This window comes from Sodiomyces alcalophilus (genome assembly GCF_042370955.1).
Source record: "Sodiomyces alcalophilus JCM 7366 unplaced genomic scaffold ACRALscaffold_8, whole genome shotgun sequence".
Taxonomy (NCBI): domain Eukaryota; kingdom Fungi; phylum Ascomycota; class Sordariomycetes; order Glomerellales; family Plectosphaerellaceae; genus Sodiomyces; species Sodiomyces alcalophilus.
The window spans coordinates 438,129-464,584 of record NW_027263539.1 but is presented as its reverse complement, the minus strand read 5'-3'; the positions used below and the strand labels follow the sequence as shown (position 1 = coordinate 464,584).

The 26,456-nt window shown below is 56.4% G+C and overlaps 9 protein-coding genes across 9 annotated transcripts; 5 read left to right on the top strand and 4 right to left on the bottom strand.

Annotated features, from left to right (window-relative positions):
* Nucleotides 1-982: 982 nt before the first annotated feature.
* Nucleotides 983-1,464, bottom strand: ACRALDRAFT_212868 (uncharacterized protein; the record flags this gene model as incomplete). The annotated part of the gene is made up of 4 exons (XM_071023965.1): nucleotides 983-1,014; nucleotides 1,052-1,139; nucleotides 1,189-1,277; nucleotides 1,368-1,464. 4 exons carry the CDS (start codon nucleotides 1,462-1,464, stop codon nucleotides 983-985), a joined length of 306 nt encoding a protein of 101 aa, XP_070871477.1.
* A 42-nt stretch (nucleotides 1,465-1,506) lies between these two features.
* On the top strand, nucleotides 1,507-11,258 carry ACRALDRAFT_2112495 (uncharacterized protein; the record flags this gene model as incomplete). Its single annotated transcript, XM_071023578.1, has 2 exons — nucleotides 1,507-8,009; nucleotides 8,093-11,258. 2 exons carry the CDS (start codon nucleotides 1,507-1,509, stop codon nucleotides 11,256-11,258), a joined length of 9,669 nt encoding a protein of 3,222 aa, XP_070871476.1.
* A 1,140-nt stretch (nucleotides 11,259-12,398) lies between these two features.
* ACRALDRAFT_2066623 (uncharacterized protein) lies at nucleotides 12,399-14,394 on the bottom strand (the record flags this gene model as incomplete). The annotated part of the gene is made up of 2 exons (XM_071022085.1): nucleotides 12,399-12,659; nucleotides 12,748-14,394. Coding segments are annotated over 2 exons (1,908 nt in total), but the record flags the coding sequence as incomplete, so codon positions are not given.
* Nucleotides 14,395-16,090: 1,696 nt separating this feature from the next.
* Nucleotides 16,091-16,273, top strand: ACRALDRAFT_2044256 (uncharacterized protein; the record flags this gene model as incomplete). The annotated part of the gene is made up of 1 exon (XM_071021419.1): nucleotides 16,091-16,273. The coding sequence occupies one exon, from the start codon at nucleotides 16,091-16,093 to the stop codon at nucleotides 16,271-16,273; it is 183 nt and encodes a 60-aa protein (XP_070871474.1).
* On the top strand, nucleotides 16,274-17,638 carry ACRALDRAFT_1094942 (uncharacterized protein). The gene is made up of 2 exons (XM_071019750.1): nucleotides 16,274-16,453; nucleotides 16,622-17,638. Exon 2 carries the CDS (start codon nucleotides 16,708-16,710, stop codon nucleotides 16,978-16,980), a length of 273 nt encoding a protein of 90 aa, XP_070871473.1. The 5' UTR covers nucleotides 16,274-16,453; nucleotides 16,622-16,707; the 3' UTR covers nucleotides 16,981-17,638.
* Nucleotides 17,639-18,129: 491 nt separating this feature from the next.
* ACRALDRAFT_1052261 (uncharacterized protein) lies at nucleotides 18,130-18,821 on the bottom strand (the record flags this gene model as incomplete). The annotated part of the gene is made up of 2 exons (XM_071015724.1): nucleotides 18,732-18,821; nucleotides 18,130-18,639 (listed from the first exon to the last, which is right to left on the bottom strand). Exons 1-2 carry the CDS (start codon nucleotides 18,771-18,773, stop codon nucleotides 18,130-18,132), a joined length of 552 nt encoding a protein of 183 aa, XP_070871472.1. The 5' UTR covers nucleotides 18,774-18,821.
* Nucleotides 18,822-19,046: 225 nt separating this feature from the next.
* On the top strand, nucleotides 19,047-20,593 carry ACRALDRAFT_2126956 (uncharacterized protein). Its single transcript, XM_071023926.1, has 4 exons — nucleotides 19,047-19,211; nucleotides 19,325-19,465; nucleotides 19,543-19,808; nucleotides 19,928-20,593. Exons 2-4 carry the CDS (start codon nucleotides 19,339-19,341, stop codon nucleotides 20,225-20,227), a joined length of 693 nt encoding a protein of 230 aa, XP_070871471.1. The 5' UTR covers nucleotides 19,047-19,211; nucleotides 19,325-19,338; the 3' UTR covers nucleotides 20,228-20,593.
* Nucleotides 20,594-23,504: 2,911 nt separating this feature from the next.
* On the top strand, nucleotides 23,505-25,400 carry ACRALDRAFT_1058365 (uncharacterized protein; the record flags this gene model as incomplete). Its single annotated transcript, XM_071015942.1, has 3 exons — nucleotides 23,505-23,801; nucleotides 23,893-23,950; nucleotides 24,036-25,400. Coding segments are annotated over 3 exons (1,720 nt in total), but the record flags the coding sequence as incomplete, so codon positions are not given.
* A 54-nt stretch (nucleotides 25,401-25,454) lies between these two features.
* Nucleotides 25,455-26,260, bottom strand: ACRALDRAFT_1065573 (uncharacterized protein). Its single transcript, XM_071017178.1, has one exon. The coding sequence runs from the start codon at nucleotides 26,016-26,018 to the stop codon at nucleotides 25,818-25,820; it is 201 nt and encodes a 66-aa protein (XP_070871469.1). The 5' UTR covers nucleotides 26,019-26,260; the 3' UTR covers nucleotides 25,455-25,817.
* Between the last annotated feature and the right edge of the window lie 196 nt (nucleotides 26,261-26,456).

The window sequence follows — 26,456 nt, the reverse complement described above, 5'->3', positions numbered from 1 at the left end:
AATGCGCTCCTTGTTGGCCTCGGACAATCGAGTCTGGCTCACTATTGAGTTGCCTAAACCACAACAGGTGAAAGATGGCGATAGATGCTAGGTGACCGGTCTTCTGAATATGATGATTCCACCAGGACAATCAGAGCGGTATCCGTGAGTATATAAACGAGAGATACGTTTGCGTTACGCTGAATAACAAATGGCCGGATTGTCACCCGTCTGTGTAAGTGAGAGTGGAAGGGGAAAGATTACAGTATGTGGGAGGTTTAGAGCGAGGCATGGCAGGCCAGCAGTGACATTGGGCGATGAATGGCCTATGTATTAAGAAGAGCTTATGGGTCATGTGGGACAGAAACATCACCTTATCGTCATTTTACATTTTATATCCCGAATCCCCTCGGAAACGGACCTTTGTCATCTTTCAGATCTTAGGGATGGCCATGCTGTGTAGGTGTTGGATGGAGAGGGGCAGGTAGGTATAAGCTATGGGGAGGTGCAAGGGACCGGTGACGTAATTGTACAGAGCTGTCCCCGTCAACACACGCCCCATGTTTGCTAGAGTCACACCTCCATCCCCAGATTATGAGATTAGTCAGAGGGGAGACGGTTATCGATCCACCCCGATCGTGAACGAATACGAGTATTCCGGTTTTCGTGGTCTGGTAGGCCATAGCGTCACCCGTATGGGGAATATTGTCGTGTTGCCTTGGCGGTTCTCTTGCACCGTCTCGTCTCCAGCTACCTGAGGTACCGTTACTGCCATTCTAAGGAGCGATGGTACTTCAAGGCCCTATCTTATCATTCACCCGCCCGTAAAACGGAGGAGGGATGCCCATTGGAGCTTCCCCTTTTGTTGACGTCGACAGTTCTTACCCATTACCGTTCTGTCATCTCCGTTCTGATCTGATCTTCTTCTCTCCTCTAAATCCATCGCCCATACGAGGCACGGCACATTCGTAACCTCAGGTAGTTAACTGCCTTCGACCTCTCTCTATCCATCCAGGGCCAGGTTCGCTAGTTCCCCTTGACTGCATTTGTGCCCAATTCTAACCCACCACACCAACGCAACAGCACGTATTATTATTTTCCGCATTCGGTGCCCAGCACGCTTCGTCTCTCCCAACGCCAATACCCAACTCGGCGCACATCTATTTCCGATTAATCCAATACGTACGCGCGACACTATTGTAATAAAACTGCGAAACGTCTTGTTGCGAGGTCGAATGCATTGACGTACACACCGAACACCTCGTCCATACGATTATCCGACCAGCGACCACACGCAACTCCAACAGGAAAAAAAAAACGGATCGCATTTAACGTGACGTGACTGTTACGACTCGGCCTTTTTCCTGCTACGACGAACGTCTACCGACTTGCATCGAACCGACCGCTAGAAATTTCCTCTTTACGAACCGCCTCCCAAGGGCCCAAGCTGCCCATGAATCCGCGAAAAGATCCAGGCTGAGACATACTTGACCTCCCTTGCCAGGGTTACGGCACCGCACCTCCGCCATGTTGGAAGGCTTGGTCGCAGGCCTGCTCAACAGGTTCTTGGGCATGTACGTCAAGAACTTTGATCCCGGTCAACTCAAAGTCGGTATCTGGTCTGGCGATGTCAAGCTTCGTAACCTTGCTCTTCGGAAGGAAGCTCTTGATCAGCTCAAACTTCCCATTAATGTCATCGAGGGTCACCTCGGCCAGCTGACCCTCGTCATTCCCTGGTCCAACCTCGGCGGCGCTCCCGTCAAGGTCTTCATCGAAGACGTCTTTCTCCTCGCCTCGCCCAAGGAAGATGCCGCTTATGACGAGGAAGAGGAAGAACGTCGCAGGCAGCGGATAAAAATGGAGAAGCTCGACTCGGCCGAACTCTTAAAAGAGCGCACCCAAGCGGGCCTCAGCGAGGCAGAGCAGAAGAAACAGCAGAGCTTCACCCAGAGCCTAGTCACCAAGATTGTCGACAACCTCCAGGTTACCGTCAAGAATATTCACATTCGCTACGAGGACTCCCTCTCTGCGCCAGGCCACCCCTTTGCCATTGGCCTCACCCTCCAGGAGTTCAGCGCCGTCAGCACCGACGGTAACTGGACTCCCACCTTCATCCAAGGGACGGCAAAGTCAACCCATAAACTCGCCAAGCTCGGGGCTCTCTCCGTCTACTGGAATACCGATGCCGAGCTGTTTGGTCCTGGTCGTGAAAACGATCCGGATGGCAAGCCGCCACTGCCACACGACGAGATGATCGACAAGTTCAAAACTATGATAGGAGGCACCGACGAGGCCATGCCTGACCACCAATATATCCTGCGGCCTGTCAGCGGCCAGGCCAAGATCATCCTTGACAAGACGGGCGATGTTCATGTGCCCAAAGTCAAGGCGCGCCTCCTTTTCGAGGAAATCGGCCTGGTTCTCGACGATGACCAGTACCGTGACGGTCTAATGATGGTGGATCTCTTCCACTACTTCATACGCCACCAAGAGTACAAGAAGTTTCAGCCAAAGGGCATCACGCCAAAGGAGGACCCCAAGGCGTGGTTCAGGTTTGCCGGCAACGCCGTTCTAAGCAAGATCCATGAACGGAATCGGCGCTGGTCGTGGGACTACTTCCGCGAGCGCCGTGATGACCGGATTCGTTATATCGAGCTCTTCAAGAAAAGGAAGCAGGGACAACAACTTACTGTACAAGAAGCGGCCGACATCGAGGCCCTCGAGTCGAAGCTGGAATACGAGGATCTTCGTTTTTGGCGGTCGCTTGCCCGCAGCCAGCTCAAAAAGGAGAACGCCGCCGCTCTGAAGAACCAACCCCCTCAGCGACAGCAGCAGCAGCAGCAGGGATGGCTGGCCTGGGCATGGGGCTCAAAGCCTGCCGAACCGGAGAATCCGGATGAAAACACCGAGATTACAGAGGAGCAAAAGAAGGAGCTTTACGAGGCGATTGAATGGGACGAGAAGACGGCCCTGGCGGAGGCCGTCGATGTGCCGCGCGAGACTGTAAAGATGCAGGTCGAAGCCTCCCTCAGCACAGGAAGCTTTACCCTGAAGAAGAGACGCGACGGCTCACTCAAGGATCTCATCAGTCTTCACTTTGACGTCCTCAAAGCCAAGGCCCTCCAACGACCCGATTCGATTCTCGCGGCTCTGAGTCTAGGCGGGCTGCGCGTCAACGACGGCACCACCCCGAACACCTTGTTCCCCGAGATTGTCCGGGTAAAGGACGCCCCGGACACGAACAAACACAAGAGGTTGTCCATCCAGGAACTCGAGGAGTTCGACGAGGAGCCCTTCTTCAACATTGAAGTTGAGCAGAACCCGATCGACCGAGACGGCGACATTGCTATTGTGGGCTCGCTGAGACCTCTCGAGATTGTATGGAATCCCAACTCCATAGTGGGCGTGGTTCAGTTCTTCCGACCCCCCGAACGCCATATGGAGTCGATCAATGCCCTCATGGAGTCGGCCGGCGCGACCGTGGAAGGGCTCCGGCAGCAAACCCGTGCGGGTTTGGAGTTCGCCCTCGAGGAGCACAAAACGGTCAACGCGCAACTCGATCTGAAGGCGCCGCTCATCATCGTACCCGTGAGCATAACGACCAAGGAGTCCACATGCCTGATTTTGGATGCTGGTCACATCAGCGTCAACAGCAAGCTTGTCGACCAGGACACCATGAAACAGATCCAATCCAAGCAGCGACAGTCGTACTCGGATGAGGATTTTGAACGGCTCGAGTCCGCCATGTACGACAAGTTCTTGGTTCAATTAACGTCGACGCAACTACTCATTGGACCATCCATCGAAGCCACCAAGGCCCAGCTCACCGACAGGGACGAATCGCAGCAGATGCACATCGTAGACCAGATCAACGTCGACTTTGTGGTGGAGACGTCCATCCTCCCCAAAGCCCCCAACCTGCCCAAGGTCAAGGTCTCGGGCCACCTACCCGTACTCCATGCCGCCGTCTCCGACGCCAAATACAAAACCTTGATGAGAATCATCGACGTTGCCATCCCCAAGTTTGGCGCCGAGCAGAATGACAGGGATAAACAAGTGGTGGACAAGTCCGCTGCAACATCAGGCCAGCCCCGGACCAGGCCACGTCTTACGAGCACCACGTCCGATAGGTCTCGCAAGGGGCACGGCCGCCAAAGATCGACCACATTTCCCTTCGCACCGCAGACGGCGATTGTGCTCGATGACGCCGACGCGGACGACGACAATGGCAACGAAAAGTTTGAAGACGCTCACGATAAGGTGGACAATGAACACCTAAAGCTACGGCAGCGCCAGTTTGAACTCAAGTTCAAGGTTGACACGTTGAAAGGGTCGCTGTACCGCAGCGATCCCGACAAGAAGAAACCAGACCAGCTGCTGGTCGAGCTCACGGCGAAGGATTTTGACCTCGAGTATTACCTCCGTCCGTATGACATGTCGGCCGAAGTGTCGCTTGGGTCGGTGACCATGGACGACTTCGTCGAGAACCCTCCTGCCGAGTTCAAGTCCATTGTTTCCTCGGGCGATGTCGAGGATCGGAAGCACAACCGAAGCCTCGTCTCTGTCAAGTTTACCAAGGTGAACCCGAACTCTCCAGAGTTCATGCCCGTCTATGAAGGGATCGAGACGAACGTCAACGCCGCCATCTCTACCATCAACCTCGTTGTCACGCGGAAGACTCTGTTGACGCTGCTCGACTTCATCCTGGTCACTTTTACCGACAATAACAACGGCGTGCTATCGGCACAGGAGCAGCGAGCAATCGAGGACAGCGAGAGCGACGACCAGGATTCTATGGACGTGGTCGACGAGTCCGCGGCAGCCGAAGCTGGATCGATCCGAGTCAAGGTGGACCTGAAGAGTATCCGTATGATCCTGAACAACGACGGCATTCGGCTTGCCACCTTGTCATTAAATCACGCAGACATCGGCGTGTTCCTGCGAGGAAAGACTATGAGGGTGTCGGCCAAACTCGGTGATCTCGGCCTCGTGGACGATATCAACCAAGGCGTGTCGGAACACTCGAACCTCCGGAAACTCGTTGCCATTGAGGGCGATGAACTGGCCGATTTCCGCTACGAAACCTTCGACGCGAGCAATCCGAACGCGTATCCTGGATATGACTCGTCCATCTTCCTGAGGGCGGGCTCGATCAAGCTCAATTTCCTCGAAGAGCCGTTCCGGAAGATATTCGAGTTCCTCGTCAAATTCGGAAAGATGCAGGCCATCTACAACGCCGCCCGCCAGGCGGCGGCCAACCAGGCCAACCAGATCCAGCAGAGCACGAACAGGTTCAAATACGATATCGTCGTGAAGACCCCCATCGTAGTGTTCCCGCGTGTCGTTCGGCCCGGCCAACCAAGGAGAGATTTGATGACTGCGTATCTTGGTGAGATTTATGCACAGAACAAGTTCGCTCCCCTGGACGACTCGGAGGCCGCTCAGATTGCCACCAAGATCTCGGCTGGTATACGCAATATCCGTCTCACGTCCGACTTTCACTATCCCCAGGACGAGGTCGAGGAGTTGGAGCTCATCGACCACGTAGACCTCGGCTTCACCATCACCTACGCTGAGCACCAGGACGGACAGAAGCGTCCCGAGATGGAAATCAGGGGCTCCATGTCGGACTTCCACCTCAAGCTAACACAGTACCAACTAAGGTTCTTGATGGAAATCTCCAAGTCGGTCCCGGCTGCATTTAGTGGCGACCCCGAACAGCAGGGCGAGTCGGCTGAGCAAGACGTGGATGAAGACACCTTGAAGAGGGCCAAGTCTCTACCTGTCGACAGGAACCGGGGAGACGACGAGGCGCTCATCGATCTCAAACCAGAACTCAGGGCCCGTGACACATTGTGGACAACCTTCGATCTAGCTTTCAAGGTCGGCACGATTGGCCTGGAACTCATCAACGCACCCGAAGACAAGCCCGTGGGCGACCTCGAACGCGCCAGCCTGTCTCGCTTCTCCCTGGACGACACCCGAGTCAAGACGCGCATGCTCAACGATGGGTCCCTCGAGGGCGAGTTCCTCATCAACTCCTTTACCATTCACGATAGCCGGTCTCGAGAGACGAACAAGTTCCGACGCATCATGACGTCCCTCAACAAGGATGTCCAGCAGCTTATGGCCAGCGTGACCATGACAGGTGGCAGCACCCGAAATGTGATAGCCATGGTGACCATCGATAGCCCGCGCATCATCTTTGCACTCGACTATCTCTTCGCCATTCAAAAGTTCATCACGGTTGGGCTGCAGACCGAGGAGCCGCTGGCCGCGGAGGACGAGTCGTTGTCGTTGATGACCTCTCCCGAGGAATCCGAAGCGGATACCGAGTCTATGCAGCTGGCAGCATCTACGAGGACGTCCAACAAGGCGGAATCGGAAAGCGAAGAAAATGCGCCAATCGAGGAGGAGACCCAGCCGTCCATGAACATCGCCGTCAGAGCCAACGTGGTCGACGCCCAAATCATCCTGATCGCCAACCCTCTGAGCACTAGCTCGGAAGCCATTGTGCTCGGCGTCAAGCAGGTCCTGTTCTCACAGCAACACGCCACGACGTTCCAGGTGTCCCAAGTGGGAATGTTCCTGTGCCGCATGGACAAGTTTGAGGATTCGCGACTCCGAATCATCGATGACTTCTCGATACAGGTGTCCATGGACAGCTCCAAACCCGGATGGACCAGCATCCATGTCGATGTCGAGCCGCTGATACTCCGCCTATCGCTACGAGATATCCTCCTCGCTCTGCAAATCACCAGGAAGGCGACGGAACTCTCGGAGAGCCAACCTCAGCAGCAGCAGCCTAGGTTATCGGCGGCTGACGAGAAGGCGAGGCAGCTGAGAGCCGCCGGCCTGAAGCAACGTAACCCTAGTGGCAAAGGGGCGTCTACTCTCGGGAAGCAAAGCCGGGGCACCCGGGCCACTTCTTCACAGGCTCAGCGGGGAGACGAGCACGGGGATGCCAGCTCCATGCAGGTCGCACCGCGATTCGAGGAATTGACTGCGAATATAGATGGCATCCGTGTCGTCCTCATTGGCGATGTCCACGAACTGCCCATCTTTGACCTCGGTGTCAGGCAGTTTACTACCTCGGCGGAAAATTGGTCGTCCAATCTGAAGGCCGGCACAGCCATCGACATGTACCTGAACGTCTACAACTTCTCCAAGTCGGCGTGGGAGCCGCTCCTCGAGCCTTGGCAGATGGGCGTGGGTATCGCCAAGGAACAGGACACCGGACTGCTGTCCATCGATGTCACATCGAAGAAGACGTTCGACGTCACGGTCACGACGTCCACTATCGCGCTGGCCTCCAAGTCGCTCGCCTTTCTCAACCAGGAGCAGGATGTTCTCGGGAAGCCCCGTGGAGTCGAGGCGCCGTACCGGATCCGGAACTATACCGGGTTCGATGTTGTGGTTCAGGCCAAGACGAGCGAAGCGGATGAAGTCACGGAGACACGGCTCGAGGACGGCCAACAGGCACCCTGGAGCTTCGAGCCGTGGGAGAAGATGCGCGAGAACCTCATGGCGGAGGGCAGCTCAAACAACATCAATATTCAACTCGAGGGTAGCGGTTTCGATACGGTCAAGGATGTGAGACTCAACCGCGAGGGCGAGTTTATCTACGGTTTGCGGCCCAAGACGAATGAGGTCCTCCACCGGCTGCTGGTCGAGGTCACCCTCGGTAAGGACAATGTGAAATATGTGACGCTTCGGTCGCCGCTCCTGGTTGAGAATCACACTCAGATCCCGGTGGAGCTCGGAGTCTACGACGACCAGGAGGGCCACCTTCTCAAGATTGAGAAGATTGCGCCGGGCGAGTCGCGACCCGCACCCGTCGGGGCCGTGTTCCACAAATCGATACTCATCCGACCGGACTCGGGCTTTGGGTACGCCTGGTCGTCCGAGACGCTCCGGTGGAGGGATCTCCTCAGGAGACCGACAAGAACGGTGGTGTGCAAAGGAGAGAGCGGCGATCCTTTCTACTTTCAAGTGCACGCAACATACGACAAGTCTATGCCGTTGACGAGGTAGGTCTTTCAAAGCACAGCAAGATATCCCGTCGAGGGGCCCCGTCGAGGGGAGACAAGCGACCAAAGCTGACACTTGGCAGAACATACCCATACATGAGGCTGAAAGTTTCTCCTCCCATCGTCCTCGAGAATCTGCTTCCTCACGACTTCAAATATCGCATTTACGACAAGAACACCAGGAAAGACTGGACAAACTTCCTCCGCAAGGGCGGCGTCAGTCCCGTCCACGTCGTGGAACTTTCGCACCTCCTCCTTCTCAGCGTCGATATGCAGGACACGGTTTTCAAGGCGAGCGACTTTGCGGTGATCAACTCTGGGCAATCCGAAGAATTCAGAAAAGAGAAAAAGCTTGTGTGCAAGGATGAAGACAACCTGTCGCTGACGCTCATGCTGCATTATTTCAAATTGCCCGACTGCGGCGGGGCGTTCCGCGTGACGGTTTTCAGCCCCTATGTGATCCTGAACAAGACGGGGCTGCCGGTCCATATTCGGGCGAAGTCCTTCATGCAATCTGCCAGACCAGCAGCGGGACAATCGGCGCTCGTCCAGGAACCTCCAGGTGGCGCCGATCGACCCAAGGCCACGCCGTTGATGTTCTCGTATGGAAACGACGACAACCGGAATAGAGCGCTCCTCCGGATCGCCGACTCGGAATGGAGCAAGCCACAGAGCTTCGACGCCATCGGTAGCTCGAACGAGGTGGTGTTGCCATCTGCGAGAAGAAACAACACGGAGATCCACGTCGGCATCACGATCGAGTCGGGCGAAGGCAAGTACAAGATGACCAAGGTGGTCACTCTTGCGCCACGGTTCGTAATTGAAAACCGACTCGACGAGGAGCTCAACGTGCGGGAGTCGAGCTCATCCGGATTCATGACGCTGAAGCCGGGGGCGTTCCAACCGCTGCATTTTATGCAGACGACAGCTGTCAAGCAACTCTCGCTCTGCTATACGGGGGTGAACAACCAGTGGTCGTCGCCGTTCAACATTTCCGATATAGGCAGCACGCATGTCAAGATTGCCAAGGCGGGACAGCGGCAGCGGCTCATATGCGCTTCGATCCTGATGGAGGGCGCGACGATTTTCGTGCACCTTAGCATGGAGACGAAGAACTGGCCGTACTCGATGCGCAACGAGAGCGACACCGAGTTCACCTTCTACCAGGCCAACCCCAATGTGGACGAAGACGGCGACGAGGACCGGTCTGGCTGGCGGCCGGTCCGCTATCGCCTCCCGCCTCGCAGCATCATGCCGTACGCGTGGGATTTCCCCGCGGCCAAGGTCCGAGAGATTGTCATTTGTGCCCAGGGCAAGGAGCGGCACGTCAAGCTGGCGGAGATTGGCAACCAGATCCCCATGAAGTTTTTCTCGCCGTCGGGCCAGCAGAAGATCATCGACATCAACGTCGCTGCGGACGGACCGACGCAGACTCTCATCCTCTCCAACTTCCGGGCGTCCAAGAGCCTGTACCGGCAAAAGTCTAGGTCGGGGGGAGGGTCGCGATCGGGCTCTGAAGGTTTCGAGGTCAAGGAGCAAGACACGGGAGCGACGTTCCGAGCGCAGCTCAAGCTTTCCGGCATTGGCATCTCGCTCATCAACGCGCATCTGAGCGAGCTGGCCTACATCACGTTCCGCGACGTTCAGCTCCGGTACCAGGAGTCGGCGCTCCACCAGACGCTCAGTTTGGCCGTCAAGTGGATCCAGGTCGACAATCAACTCTACGGAGGCCTGTTTCCGATGATTCTCTATCCCAGCGTCGTTCCCACCAAGGCCCAAGAGGCAGATGCTCACCCGTCGCTACACGCGATGGTCACGCGGGTCAAGGACGACTCGTACGGCGTCCTCTACATCAAGTATGCCACACTCCTGCTGCAGCAGATGACGGTCGAGCTCGACGAGGACTTTGTGTACGCGGTGCTGGACTTTGCCAACATTCCCGGCGCGGCCTGGTCGGACAACGACGACGAGGGCAAGCTCTGCGACGAGGAGCTGGACATACCCGAGCCGAAACAGCAGCAGTCTGGCCAGGACATTTACTTTGAGCTGCTCAACATCCAGCCGATGCAGCTGGACCTCTCGTTTATGCGGACGGAACGCGTCAACGCCGAGGACAAGACGTCGTCGCGCAACCCGCTCATGTTCTTCCTCAACGTCATGACCATGGCGATCGGCAACGTCAACGATGCGCCGATCCGGCTGAACGCGCTCATGCTGGACAACGTCAGGGTGTCGGTGCCGGCGCTGACGCAGAGCATCTCGAACCACTACAGCCAGGATGTGCTGTTCCAGGTGCACAAGATCCTCGGGTCGGCCGACTTTTTGGGCAACCCCGTCGGGCTGTTCAACAACATCAGCTCGGGGTTGACCGACGTGTTTTACGAACCGTACCAGGGCCTCATCCTCTCGGACAAGCCGGAGGACTTTGCGCTCGGGGTCGGGAAGGGCGCGGCGTCGTTTGTCAAAAAGTCGGTCTACGGGTTCTCGGATTCCTTCTCCAAGTTCACGGGCAGCCTGTCCAAGGGCCTGGCGGCGGCGACGCTCGACAAGCAGTTTCAGGATCGGCGCCGCATCACGCGGGCGCGGAACCGACCCAAGCACGCGCTATACGGAGTGACGGCCGGCGCCAACTCGTTCTTCACGAGCGCGGCGTCGGGGGTCGGGGGTCTCGTGCGGAAGCCGCTCGAGGGCGCCGAGCAAGAAGGGGCGGTCGGGTTCTTCAAGGGCCTCGGCAAGGGCGTGGTGGGGCTGGCGACAAAACCGGCCATCGGGGTGCTGGACATGGCATCCAACGTGTCGGAGGGGATCCGCAACACGACGACGGTGTTTGACGGGGCGGAGCTGGAGCGGGTGCGGTACGCGCGGTTCATACCCGCGGACGGCATCGTGCGACCGTACAGCGCGCGCGAGTCGATGGGCCAGTTCTGGCTCAAGCAGGTGGACAATGGCAAGTACTTCAACGAGCAGTACATTGCGCACCTGGAGCTGCCGCGGGAGGACATGGTGGTGATGGTGACGTACGCGCGGATCCTGCTGATCCGCAGCCGGCGCCTGACGTCGGAGTGGGACGTGCCGCTGAAGGACGTCCAGACCATCGCCAAGGAGCGCACGGGGCTGAGCCTTACGCTGCGGGGCGGCACCAACGGGCCGTTCATACCCATAGGCGACGAGAGCGGGAGGACGTATCTGTACAAGATGGTGGCGGTGGCTGTGGAGGAGTTCAATAGGCGGTTCCGGGGGTCGCAGTGATGGGTAGGTGTAAGAGGGGGAGGGCGACCACACACACTCACACACATTAGGAGAATGATGATTACAAGGCTGGTTAGAATGGATTGACGGGGGAGAGTCACTGGTGGGTGTTGGCAGCACAGAAGCGGAAAAGGGGTCATAGTCATAGTACGGCGTTGGAATTCATGTCACGAGTTTACTTTCTCCTGTTAACGTGTTCGTTCATTCGTTCCCCCATGTATCTAGGAAACCGTTGTCCGTTGTCTTTGGTGAAGATGCTGTCGATAGAGCCGACTTATTGAAGGCTCGCCGTCTGTCTGTCAGTGCCTGTCCATTGGCGCGGGAGAACCTTACACCGCGTCACCCATAAGCAGAAACGCACTCCCCTCCATTTCATATTCGGCGTGACTCACTCGGCGACGAGTGAGTGATCCGTCCAGGGTTCGACGGGAGAAGCCGGGGAGTAAGATTTGAAGAACCGACGCCGCCTGATGCGTTGCTCGCCAAGGGGGAGTCAGGGGTTCGATGCGGTGGCCTATGGCGCCTACAGGTACTCAACTATGGTTCCCTCGACAGTGCCAGGCAGACAAGTTATATACGTGGACGGTAAAGTGCAATGTTCTTAAAGGATCATCCTCATTAGCTCGACGTTGTCATGGTTGTCTGGGATCATGGTGTTGATTCAAAGCACCTCGCTCGGCTGTTGTCTTGCCCCTTCTCTCACCCGCCTATCTTCTTGCTTCTTCATCCCACCATTCCACCTCTTCTGGGCAATGGGGTTTCCTTGTTCTTACTTCAGGGTTGACTGTCGGTCGGCGTAACATACAGGTAACTTTCACTATGGATCACACCATTTATGTCCAGGACTAGGGGAGAAGACCCTTAAGTCTAACGACCAAAGTACGAACGACAACGAGTAACGTCTACGTCGACCGGACGTAGGTGGGTATTCATTTGGATGGGAAACAAGGAAATAGGGCAGCAAAACCGCGCAAGCTGACAAGACAAGAATGGCTTTCCGGTATCTTTTGGGCGACATGCTTTACCGGTTGTTTATATTCGACCGGCGAATCCGACGTTATGAATAGAACACAGTACGCGCATGTCTAACAACGGCGACAAACGACCGCAACAACAGCCACCACCACCACTGCGTCGACCTCAGACCTCATGCTGAATGACAAGGCCAGCGACGGACGCCGAGGTCAGGGTAGACACGACACCCGAAATGAGGGCGCTGACGGCTAACTGGGCGACGTCGCCGCTGCGGCTGGGCGCCAGCTGGGACAGGATACCGATCTGGATACCGAGGGAGCCGATGTTGCCGAAACCGCAGAGGGCGTAGGTCGCGATGATCTGGGACCGCGGCGACATTTCGTTAAAGGGGGCATCGTTCATCATTTTGAAAGCGGCATATTCGTTCTACGAAGCGTCTAGGGTGAGTATTTTGAAACTACCAACTTGGCTGCAGGGGGAAACAGGGGAAAAACAAAAAACGGCTGCAACGTACGACAATGACCTTCTCGCTAATGAGACGAGAGACGAGCATGAGATCCCCCGTGCGGGGAACACCCAGCAGAAAGGCGACGGGGTAGAAGATGTACCCAAAGATGAGGTTCAGGGTGAGCTTCTCAATGGTGAGGTAGCTGCCCCACCAGGTGAGGATGCCGTCGACGAGACCGACAAAGGCAAGAATGCAGAGCAGGGAGGCGATGATGCTCCCGGCAATCTTGATGCCGAGCCAGGCGCCGTTGGCAAAGGCGTGGATGGCGTTCATGGCCTTGTGCTCCTCGTCGTCCGGCACGACGACGCGGCCGGCCGTCAGGGTCTCCTCGGTCTCGGGGTAGCGCAGCTTGGAGATGGCCAGCGACGCCGGGATGGACATGACGCACGACGAGACCATGGCCTGGGCGTTCAGGCCGAGGTTGATGTAGGCGACCAAGACGGACCCCGAGATGGTGGCGAAGCCGCAGGTCAGGATCTGGTGCAGCTCGGCGCGGGTCATGTGCGGCACAAACGGGCGCACGAGAAGCGCCGACTCGCCCTGGCCGATGAAGGGCGTGGCGGCGGCCACGACGGCCTCGGCGCCCGACACCTGGAGGAGCCAGAAGATGAAGGTGGCGAACTTTGCGATGAACCACTGCAAGAAGCCGACGTAGTAGAGCACCTGGACGATGGCGACGAAGAAGACAATGGGCGGGATGACGAGGACCATGAAGACGCCCTCCCCCCGCGCGGCGTTGGTGAAGGTCTCGCTGAGGAGGAACTCGATGCCGTCGCCGGCGAAGCCGAGGAGGTCGCCGGCGCGGTCGGCGATGAAGCGGAAGATGTCGTAGCCGACACCGGTGCGGAGCACGAAGAGCGCGATGATGTACTGGCACAGCATGCCGCCGATGACGGGCCGCCAGTTGATCATGCGGCGGTTGCGCGAGGTGAGCCAAAAGGCGAAGATGGTAAAGGCGAGGCCAAAGAGCGAGACGGCGCGGTTCGCGCGCGTGTTGTCGGCGAACTCGCCCGAGACGAACGAGCCCACGAGCATGACGGCGACGACGACGGCGGCGCCCAGCGGGGTGCGCGACTTGGGCGGCAGGCGGTCGTAGACCACGACGGCCGAGTGCCGCCATAGCCACTTGATGGGCTGCGAGACGCGCGAGCTGCGGACGTAGAAGAAAACGAGCCGCAGCGTGATGGCGAGCCAGACGAGGAACGGGATGACCCAGTTCTTCTTGCCGGCGTACAGGACGAGCGAGGCGATCCACCAGCCGGTCATGACCACGAAGATGGCAAGATGGGTCAGCGGACGGCGGTAGCGGTGTAACAAGCGCTTCCATTTCGACCGCGACTGCCTCTCGAAGGACCGCCCGTCGTCGTGGCCGTGGGTAACGACGCCGACTGTTTCCTCGCCATCCGCGTAATCTGGGGGCCCACCACCACTACCGCCACTGAATTTCTGCTTCTCGACAACGTTCTCGCTGCTCGCTTTCGAAGGGTAGTGGTGGTCCTTGTCGTCGTGCTGATGCAAGGTACTTTGATCAGGAATGATGATCGGGCTGCTGCCTCCCTTGGCGTAGACGATGTTGTCGTCGCTCACACCAGGCGCATGATGACGGTGCGGGTGAAGGTGTTGGTTCGCCGGGTCAAGAACCGGGTCCGAATTGCGACGCAAACCTTCTGGAGTGGTAGCCCCCTCGGGCAACCGAGGGGAAGGGGAGGAGTGGCCAGCCTCCTTTTCGGCCGGAATGGGCGATGCCATGGTCGCGATGGACACGGAAGACGACGTTGGAAGTGCCGAAGACACACAAACCGGTGTCGAAGGAACCCTTGCGGATCGGCCCTGTGAGCCAACTCGCTTTGATCGACAACCCCACGAGAGTCGAGAGCATGCGATGATGGCGCAAAGATTATTGCATTACTCTGCAATGACCAGAGGCGTTGGAGAGAGATCTTTCGAACCGATACGCACCCAGGAACCCGAAGGTAGTGTGAGACGGGGAAAGGTTTGCGAAGGACCTTCACGACATCCCAGCCAAAGGGTACAGTACACGACGAGTGTCTTAGAAGGGCCGCCGTCGGATTTTTAAAACGGGAATTACTCCTCCCTTCGCTTCGGCTCTTTTCCCACTCAAGGCGCGTCTTACGTGCCGGCCACTCACGGACCGAGAATAGACTTGTCGATCTGTCGAAAAGAAAATGGAGAGACAACCAGGTGACCAAACTGGGAGTCTCTTTAGAGCCGAAAGCCCTGGTTGAGAAGGGTGGAGAGGACGTTTAGACGATTCCCTCCCTTCACGCAGCCCCTACACAGGACGGGACGATACTGGATGGAGCTTATCAGTAGCCAAGCCTGGAGGGGATTCAATGTCGCCGTTTCCATAGGGAGAGTCGCGCGCTCGCTCGCCTCCCATCACCCGCATCGCTTATAACCCTTGTCGCCTGGTCTCCTTCTCGCACCTTCCAAACTGGGTAGAGTGGCTTGTCATGGCATCCCAGCTAGAAGAGTTGGGATGTATTCTCGGCTTTTCTCTTCCCTTTCCCAGCCCCTTTCCATTTTCTTTTTGGTCTTCTATAATTCATTCTTCTTTCTCTCTTCCCATTGATCAGCAAGAAACACCAATAGCATGACATCTGACGAACGGTCTTCATGCCAGACACCCGGACGACAAAGGAATGTTGCCCACCGTACCAATTATACCAAAGTTGACGGATTGCGGGGTGGGTGGAGAAGATGGAGCAGCGGGAAGACGCAAGCCACAAAATAAGACGAAAAAAAGCCTTCGTCGGTGTGCGCCTACCGGAGCCGGTGTCTGGGCGGCGCAAAATAGGGTACGAGAACCGAGAATGCGGAGACGACTCGACTCGCCATCGACTTGGTCCAAAGGGAGCATTGCCGCGAGATGAGGGTACTGACAATGTACTACTCTGTTCTGCGTGTCTGAACAAACCCCGCGGCGGCTTAGAGAGAGGCGAGGCCTGGCTGGGCTCACTTGAGCCAGACCCATCCCGCCCATCCTTTCTCCCGTAGACATGCGACCGGCCCTGCTGCGCTCTCTTTGGCTCACACCATTGCGCGGGCCAAGCGTGAACTAAAAAAGAGGCCGAGGATGCGCTTCCGCTTCTGGAAGGTCGATAAGGAAGACGCGATGCGTTCGAGGCAATGCCGATGTGGATCCTCATGGCTGATCGTGCCCTGGCCAATCGCAGTCGGCTATTATGCCGGCGTCATGGATCTTCCGTACCACCAAGTACAGTACGCTGCTAGGAATCATGCTGGCCTGGGCTGATAAGACAAGCGTGTGCGATGCAGAAGTACGAACAATGATACCCATATGGGTCTCGCCCGTTGTTCAGACATAATGCGGTCTGAGAAGCTCGAAATGGATCGCCATCACGACAACCGCCAGTGTGCTTTGTTTTGTGTCGCGAAGGACAAGCGGAAGACCGGCCGATTCCTCGCTCGTCGTCACCAGCAACCGAACCGTACGAAGCCGGACACAAAGGGACCCGAGTCGGAATGGATCCCCCACATCACATGTTAGGTACTAGAGGCCAAGGACGTCCGCCACATGTTGCCTGCCTAACTTGGCTAGGAGACGCGTGCTCCCGTTTGCTTAACCTTGAATCTCTTGCCATCAGCAAGCCACAGCCGTGGGACAAGACCGTCCGTCCGCACACTACACGTGTACAATGGACTCCTTGCAGATTCTTTTGGTCGTTTGGTGAGCACTTCGTATAGTTTTGCGTCCCAAGTCGGATATCTGCAGTTGGAACAGACAGCCTGCAGCATGCCCGTCCGCGTTATCAAAGGCGCTGCTCAAAGCGAAAGTGGCGTACCAGGATTCATCCAGCCGGGCTGCGTGGCTAATCAATGTCCGTCATGATATCAGTACTGGCCAGCATGCACCAACAGCAGCGACCCTCCCACATGGAAGTGGTGACATTCGGCCGGTCTGGCTGAGATGAAGGTCCAAGGATGCCGTCCCGGGCGGGAAGGGAGCCGAGCCAACGCCGAGAAGTGTCAAAAAGGCGCTCATTGCTTGTTATCCTTGTGCCCGTCACTATCATCTCACATCCATCCTGGCGAATGGGGGACTGGTCCGGCCAATTGCCTTGGTTTTTAAGGATGAAAGAAAAGACAATCCAATGCGGCGATATTGGGGATTCGAAAGAAGACAATGTGGGCTTCTCGGGAGGGCAGGATGACCTGGACTGGTCGTCCCTTCCTCACGATAATTACCTACCTTAGGTACCTAGGTATCCGTCGGCACACAATTACCGTACCTGTACGTACCCTTTGCATACTTCTCGGCATTCACGATGAGGCCCTTCATTTTCCCGGATGTAGTGCGTAGCTCCAAGGGTCTAGTCTTTGCACCTAGCAACAAGACAGCGACAGTATCAAAAGTAGAAGTATGTGCAATGCTCATGTTGTGGCCTAAACATAAACGTTGTTCTCAGTGCCCATATTTAAGCAGCCACAACGCATGCGAGCCGGCCTCCTAGGACTGGACATGGTGTCCGATAACCACAGGCTGCTAACAAGCCCTCAAACCCTTTCCCGTGTCAATCAACCGACTCCCGCGAAGCGGCGCGGCAGACGTACCGACGGGCGAGTCCAGGCGGAGTGGGCCTAACCGATTCTGGAATCTGAAGGTAGTTTGCTGAGAAGTGTCTAAAGTGGTGCGAGAACGTCATCCAAGCTCCCTGAATGACTGCCGGCGTAATTAGCCAGGAGGCACACCATCAGGCTCTGGGAGAGGCTTCCTTTCAGCTTGCTTCGTATTTGCCTCTGGAGGAATAGCCCACGACGGAAATCAACCAGCCTGGTTTCGAGTGTTGGAACTGGACATCCGTACAAGCATTCCACTTGGACACGAACCCATTGCCAACGTCGCGAACTTGCTAGACCGCCTGTTATCGAATAACATACTAACCACCATGTTGTCGTCGTGGGTCTCCAGGGATGGCGTTGGGAATAGCACACGGAGCAGAAGCCGGCTCTATGCTGAGACGGGTTTGTGATCCGATACGGTGGTTTTTGAACGTCATCGTCGCACCGACCGTTGCAGCTGGTCGTGGGCCCTCCATCATCTCTGGCGCGCCCTCCGGAGAAGATACTCTGCGACGGCCGCAAGCTGGTTATGGGAAGGAGTAGGTACGAACCAAGCCTTCTATGTCGTTCGATCTTGTTCGTCATGGAGTCAACAGACGACGACAGAAACGCGCCCCGTCAATGCATGAAGACGTACTGCCATCCGGGCGCGTTTCGGGGCTTCCAGCATTGCGAAACTTGCAGTGTCATGTTCTGCCCTCATAGAGCATCCGCCGGCTTCACACGACTGGCGATTGTAGCGTGCCTCACAAGGTGACTCGCACAATGGCCCCATGACTTCACTCATCGTTTCTTGACCTTGTCCATCCATTCCTTGGTCGACTTTGTCCCCTCGTGCGCCTTCCGGAAAAGCGAGCGTTCCCACTCGTCCAAGCCTCGCAAAAAGTCCTCGCTTGACCCGCCAACACCGTCGTCGCCCGCCTTCCTCGCATGGAGCGCGATATCGGTGGCCCGCATGACGAACGTTCGGCGGAGAACGGCGCCCAGCTCGCCTTCTTCGAAGAGGTCAAGCATGTGGGTGCCGAGCCCGTAGAAGTGGGCGCTCTGGTCGCGCAGCGGGATGGCGCGCGGGTCGGCCTTGAGGGCGGCGACTACCTGTCCGGAGAGCGCCTGGGGTAGGTTGAGCGTTACCGGGGCGCGCGAGTCCTCGGAGGTTCCGGTGTTGGCCAAGGCCAGCATCTCGGCGAGCCATAGAGGGAGAGAGAGCTGGGTCCCGACTTTGAGGGGTTGGGAGGGGTTGTTGTCGAGGTAGCCCAGGTCGGGGAGCTCGAGCTCAAACGTGCAGGGGATTTTCTGGGCGGAACATGAACATGTCAGCATCATCTCGTGACACGCCTGGGAGCGAACAGGCCAAGGATGGTTTCCGCAGTATGGAAGGATGGTACCTCTGCATCGGTTAGGATAGAGTCAATGTCGTAGTATGACATGGTGGATGCGGCACGGGTTTAGATTGGCAGCATGAAGGAGCTCCAGGTTGACATGGGCGAGTAGAACGAAAGACGCGAATATGTTGATGGCTCCCTTTTAGTGTGATGGTTCCTTTTACCAACCGTGATAGTTTTACAAATTCCTTCGCCTTGGTTAGGTAATCGGGCTTGGCAGTGTCTCGTATTGGTTTAGCAAGGGAGCTAGGACCACCTCTCGTCGTCACTTTTCCTGTTCCTATGACGCCAGAATCGCTCAATTGAAGCTCGGTTATTATGGCCTTTGAAATTCCCAGTCAACTCTTCTCCAATTGCCGTCTCACCACCTCTAGATAAAACACCATCAGCGCGCTCATAAGCACAAATTGTATTTCTACCATCGATCATTTCAATTGATTTCATCCGCCTGATTCGCGTTTCCTTATCAACAGTTCGAAACCGGTAAGAGCTTCCCGTCCTCTGGTCTGCGGCCGACCGTTGCGAGTCGTTACCGCCCCAACGGTGTCAATAAATCAACAAATCCGTCCATTGACTGACTGTCCGGCTTGGGATAGGTGAAATAATAACCATGGCGTCTCTCCTTCGCACCACTCCCACCCTCCGTGCGGCCCTGCGGTCTTCTGCCGCAAAGCCGGCCGCCGCTCTCTTTGGCACAAGCTTTGTCCGCAACAAGGCGACCCTGCCTGACCTTCCGTGTGGGTGGCCCTCGTTTCGCCGAATCTATTACGGCTCTCGCTGACGAATCGGTTCCTCGCGAACCACCACGTTTTAGATGACTACAGCGCCCTCGAGCCCTACATCTCGGGCAAGATCATGGAGCTGCACCACACCAAGCACCACCAGACCTACGTCAACGGCCTCAACACCGCTCTCGAGACTGTCGAGGATGCCAAGGAAAAGGGCGATTTCACCAAGGCGGCCGCCCAGGCTCCTCTCATCAACTTCCACGGCGGCGGCCACTTGAACCACAGCCTGTTCTGGGAGAACCTTGCCCCCGCCAGCAAGGACGGTGGTGGCGAGCCTTCGGGATCCCTAGGCGTATGTTTCCTCCTTTCTCTTGTCCATCGTGTCTTTGCAACTTTTCTGCTCGAACGTGGTCGTCTCTGGGTTCCCCGGTTTTCTGTGCTCGTGCTGACCATGCACTCCCCAACGTATAGGACGCCATCAAGAGGGACTTTGGCTCGTTCGACACCTTCCGCAAGCAGACCAACGCAGCTTTGGCCGGCATCCAGGGCAGCGGCTGGGCCTGGCTCGTCCAGGATAAGACGAGCGGCACCCTCGGCCTCGTGACCCGCGCCAACCAGGATCCCGTCACCGGCAACCTGCAGCCCCTGCTCGGCATTGACGCCTGGGAGCACGCCTACTACCTTCAGTACGAGAACCGCAAGGCGGAGTACTTTGAGGCTATTTGGAACGTCATCAACTGGAAGACGGTTGCGAACCGTTTCCAGAAGTAATTGGAAGTGGCGGGGAAGCAAAAGATCGGGTTGGTGTATTCGTATGTCAACTGGTGGGGGATCACGACTGGAGCCGAATGTTTGCCCAGAGGATCAATCTCGGTGGAAATTAACAGGACGAGTTTATCATGATGGGAAAGAAAGTACATATTAGGCCGACTTACTGAGCGTTACTATTCAACATTCACCCGTTGAGCCTAGATGGCGTTCCGCTGCAATCAGAAGCATCAAGTTCTACTTCGTATGTACCATCTGAAAGCTTTACAACGTAAATTCCCACCCCGTCTTGAACCTTCCTGGCACTTTTTCATGTCTATCGCCCAGCTAACGAAACCCCGGGCCTGGATTTGCTTTCTCTACTCTCCCTTGGCTTTGGGCAAGTCACCCATAGGTCCAATAAGGGGGATTAGCCGCTGGCCGGGACAGGATGAGCTTACACTATTGGGTACACTTGGCTGGTAAGGCGGTGGTGATGTCATTATCTCGTCAAGAACACCGCCAGCATCATCCCATTCGAACGTACCGAGTACAAATGTAAGTGTAAGGTATTCGACACTAACCGCCTGTCGTCGGCCAGCTTCGGTTCGTGAAAGTGCGAATATGTTGGGAATCGCATCGCTCTAGCGCTCTAATCAAAGCTTATCGTCCTGCCAGCTTGTATTCCGATACGATTGAGGAAGGGTTTGAACCGAGTTCATATTCCGGGGTAGACGCCGTGAATGGCCATTGCTTTGAGGTATAGTCTACACTATCACGATCGTGAGGAGATCCCAGACGCGGCTTCTACCATAGTATAAGCTCCATCCACTTCATTACGTCTCAATCATTCTGTGCGTCCTTCTTTGGTACTTGAGGGAGGTGCCATTGACATTGATTCTGTGGTCAAGTTACATGTGGACAGACATTGAGCAGATGTTGAAGTCTTTACGCCACTGGTCTCAATTTACGCTGCCTACATAACCGCCTTAGCATTGCGAATTCAATTGCCATTGCGACGGTAATGGTGTTACCGGACCGCCATGAACACTTGCGATGTACGAATACATATGCCGTGGGACCGAAGACACTAGGCGTCTGATCACGTGATGTTATTTGAAGAACCCCGCTCATGGGTCAACCGGCAAGATCGCAGGACCAGGTTGAATCCTCCAATTTGAAGTCTCCTTATTGATGGGGAAAAAAAAAGGGGGGGGAATGAATCTTCAAGCAGCAGAGTCCTTCTGACAGTCCGACAGCATGATTGCAATACCCCTTGAATGAGACATGACAACCTATGTGATGCTGGGCCCTGGGCGTGCAGCGTCCCTTGACAGATTCCCGACCGAACTCTGAGCACTCCATTATTCGTTCGCTGCACAGGAACCCTCCGGCGAATTTCCCTGCACTACTTCAGCAAACAGGACTCCTGGGAAGGGTTTCTTTCGGTGGAGTCGACGCTAGAAGGTCCTAAAGAATGTCTGGGTTCCCCACGACTCGCGACGGGCTGGGGCTATCTGCCCCGAGCATCAGTTAAATGGTTTCCTGCGGTATCACACGACGAGTAATGCCGGGTGTAAGCCGGCCAGTTACCCCTTACTCGATTCGAATAACCTTCAAGTGGCGATGGCCGTGTCCCCCGACCCGACCGTGGTACTTCTCGAGAGATTGAAACTCCCAGGGCAGCAATGGAGATAGGACGATGACAACGCGGTTTTGGAATCGGCCATGCGTTCCTGTGCTCTTCATGTCGCCAACCATTTTGAACCGTCACTGTGGTTCAGCCGGATTGCTTCGGTCGCCAAGAAGCGATCGCGGATCGTTCCCGCACCTTCACGTCAACTCCAGGAGTGAGGGGAAAGCGGGATAGCGACGGGAGTCATCTTGGTGGCGGCCATTACACACCTGTCCCCCTGTCTTGCCTCCCTCCCCGTAAGCCAAGACCTCCAAGACTGCCCAAGCAGCTGACAGATTTGAGCCGCATTGGTTATACGCTGCTGCTTTGACTACATGTCCGTTCTATCTCAGCGGTGCTTTGACTACATATCTGCTCCATCTCAACGAGCATTTGGTTGACAGGAATGAATCCTCCGGTGTTGAGGCCCTTCGCATTGAGCCCCTCTCACGTTCTTCCCAGTTTCCGCTCTTGAACCAAGTTTTCGCCCTCAAGATCGGCAGAATCAACGACCACCGGGGAAACGGTTGATGGAGCGGCCGTGACGCTAACGAGTTTAACTCGTAGTTACGACGGGTATGGAGTGGTCGACTACCGCACCAGTCTTACATGCCCTCCTCCCCTTTGTCCAATGACGGGTCGGACGACTCGCGTCGTTAGTTTGCAACGTATGCGCAGTTCGCCATGCAAATGCGTTGACCATGTCGTTTCTCGCACCGGAAACTCGAAATCCATCAACACAATCCATGGCGAACTGGCGATAAGCTTCAATTCCCACCAGGGGCTATAGACGCCTTTCGCCCAATGGATAAAACGATTCGGTCCGAGGAGTGGCCTAGGTACCATATTTGAGTTGCCGCCTTCCGTCCTGTCCTTTCGTGGTGATGATCTACAAGCTTCGGTCGCACCGATCCAAGTCATAGGTATTCCTCCCTCAGGGCCGAGGGTGGCCGCTGGCCTTGTTCTCACGAGCCTTGCCACCCCTCAGCCAATCTATCCTGCGTTGGTCCCTGACGACTCCCCGAAGCACCGGATGGCGCGATCGAAGCGAGAATAGGGGCAAGGCCAGAATAGTCAAACGTCAGTCGTAGACATGCGCTCAACCAAGGTGAACAAGGACGTCTCGTCTCCATCGTCAACCCTACACTACACGTGTAGCCTCATAGGCTACGCTAGTTGCCCCAGCAGCACCACCAGTGGGCGTCTTTCTCTCCGTGGCGCCAACTCGGCCTGATATGGGCGATCACACATTGTGCTTCCCCCCGAAGTGAAGTGATGACACTCTCAAGATTCGGCGGCCCTTTACTTTTTTTTTCTTTTCTTTTTGGCCTTGCAAAACCGAGCGCCTCCCCTGACTAGCCCATCATCTCCCCTTCGACCGGGAGTTGTCCCATAAAATAGAACCGAGTTCCTCCACCTTTCTTACGCTGTCTGTAGTTGTGTTTCTCTCCTTTTCTCTTTTTTGTCTTCTTATTATTGGGTTCTTTACTTTTTGGCCCTTGGTATCAAGAAACGCAGTCGGGAACTGAGACGTACAGTTGTACAGTCGTACAGTCGCCCTCTCCAACTTCGCCACTGCGCAGTAACGCTTCCGGTCAGCGGCTTTTTCCCCATACAACTTCTACCATGGACTCTCCGCCCAAGTCAGAAGTCGTTCAGGCAGAAGCGGTGGCTGAAAAGCCGCCGGTCTTGCCTGGCTATAACACTACGGGCCGCTCCAAGGATGCTGCTGCCACCATCCAGGAGGAGAGCTTCTTCACTCGGAATGGCCTGAGCTTGACGTCGTTCAAGAGGCGCGAGTATGGCCGCGGGCTTGTCGAGCTGGACCGTGCCATGAAGACTCGCCATCTGCATATGATTGCGATTGGCGGCTCGATTGGTGCCGGTTTCTTCGTCGGTTCGGGCGGTGCTCTGGCCACAGGTGTAAGTCTTTGCCTCCTCGTTAGGTCCTGTTTAGCGGGCAGGGCAAGTAGTGAGCGGATGGGAACAAAACTGACCATTGTTCCACGCATAGGGCCCCGCCTCGCTTTTGATCTGTTTCGCTATTGTGGGTGTCATGATGTTCAATGTCGGTGAGTTTGCGTCGCCTCGTGTTTCCCTTGGTTCCTTCTCTGTCCCACCTACGACGAGAGCCTGAGCCTGACGTACTCTGTCAAGTATTTGCCCTCGGCGAACTCGCCGTTATGTACCCCGTATCCGGAGGCTTCTACACATACTCGACGCGCTTCATCGACCCGTCGTGGGGCTTTGCCATGGGCTGGAACTACGTGTTCCAATGGGGGATCGTATTGCCCCTGGAACTGACGGTATGCGGCCTGGTGATTGAGTACTGGACCGACCAAGTCAGCGTGGCGGTCTGGATCACGATATTCTGGGTGGCCATCATTGTGGTCAACATCTTTGGCAGCATCGGATACGCCGAGGAGGAGTTCTGGGCGTCCATGCTCAAGCTCACGGCCACGGTGATCTTCATGATCATCGCTCTGGTCCTGGTGTGCGGCGGCGGTCCATCGAACGGGCGCTACGACGAGTACTGGGGCGCGCGCCTGTGGTACGAGCCGGGGGCATTCCGATACGGGTTCAAGGGGTTCTGTTCCGTTTTCGTGACGGCGGCGTTTTCCTTCTCGGGAACGGAGCTCGTGGGCCTCGCGGCGGCCGAGAGCCGGAATCCGGCCAAGTCGCTTCCCGGGGCCATTAAGCAGGTGTTCTGGCGGATCACCTTGTTCTACATCCTCGGTCTGTTTTTCGTCGGGCTGTTGATCCCGTCGAACGACCCGAGGCTCATCTCGGACCAGGTGTACTCGGACGTCAACGCGTCTCCGTTTGTGCTGGTGGGCCTGTACGCCGGGCTGAACGGGTTCGATCACTTTATGAACGTGGTCATCCTGGTCTCGGTGCTGTCCATCGGCGTCAGCGGTGTGTACGGCGGTTCGCGGACGCTGACAGGCCTGGCGCAGCAAGGGTACGCGCCCAAGATATTCACATACATCGACCGGTCCGGGCGGCCCCTCCCATCGGTGCTGGCGCTCATCCTATGCGGCCCGCTCGCGTACGTCAACCTGAGTGCGTCGGGGCCCGAGGTGTTTTCCTGGCTGCTGGCTTTGTCCGGGCTGGCGGCCATCTTCACGTGGGGGTCCATCTGCCTGGCGCACATCCGGTTCCGCAAGGCCTGGGCCTACCACGGACACACGCTGGAGGAGATTCCGTTCAAGGCGGCGGGCGGGGTGTACGGGTCGTGGCTGGGACTGTTCCTGTGCTTTATCGTATTGGCTGCGCAGTTCTACACGGCCGTCGCGGCACCAAGGGGGGAGTCGGGGCTCAACGACGTACGGGGGTTCTTCAAGTCGTATCTGGCCTTGCCCATCGTGCTCCTCTTCTGGGTCTGCGGGTTCCTGTGGAAGCGGACGGGATGGCTACGCACGCACCAGATGGATGTGGACACGGGGCGGCGGGAGGTGGACTGGGAGGCGATCCACGCGTACAGGGCGTATGTGCAGTCACTTCCGACGTGGAGACGTCTGATACTCAAGATGTTCTAAGGGCCTCGTGTTTTGGGGAGGTTGGGCGTTGTATCATAGGCAGTGTATATTAGGGAGTCTTGATGAACGTGAAAAGATGTCTCTATTGTAATCCATTTGTCTGCCCTTGGTACAGTACAAGCACATGCCCGGTGTCATTGTCAAGGAGGTTGTCGAGTTGGCTTGGCAGAACATACCGGCTCCCTGGTGTAGGGAATAGCTTGAACCAGGGGAAGATGGTAGGCTCGCCCAGTCTAGCCCTTTTTTTGAACATCCCAGGCCACGCCTTCTCGGCCAGAGCAGTCGTCCGACTCCCCCTTTCTCTTCGCCTCCCAATCCTCCGCTGCGCCTCCCAGTTCATTCTCGTCGAACGACTCTGGCGCGTGGTGCGCACGAAGGGTGCAGTGAGGGGTAGCTGGATTCAGGGGACAGGGGATATGGCGGTGGCGAGGGTAATCAAGCTAAGGAGCTGACCTCCGTCTTCCTGCTGCATGGCATTCCCCGTTTCCTGGGTCAGCATGCATGCGCCTCCGATGAACCGTGTCTCTACCGGCTGGCGGGTTCGCAGTTCCGAGCCTGGGAAGTAATCACGGTTCTCATCATGATTGGTCTTCTCCTCCATGTCGTTCCTACCATTCGACGGCTAGACCGTTAGACGACTTATACGGAGAATGGTAGTGCCTCCTGCACGCGATAGGGGAATGATGTCCTGGGAGCAGGTGGATCCTGTCGTTGCTCGTAAGCGTCCATTGTCTGACATTTTTTCTTGGTTGCCACAGAGATAAGAGGCATCATGAATGTCAGAAATGCTGTCAGTCCTCTTGGAAAGGAACTGAAAGTTGTCGGCGGGCATTGGAGGACAGGAGTTCACTGTTGATTCGAGTGTCTGGGGGGGGGGGGGCTTGTTATCTATTCACGTGACTTTGCAGAGTATTATTCTGTGTAACATCACGTGAAGACGAAAGCGGCCAGGGAACTATCGGGTGACATCATAGCGGAGTATACTCCGTTTTTCGAACCCTGCCCCACACGTCCATTCCTCTTCTCCCTTTCAACCGCT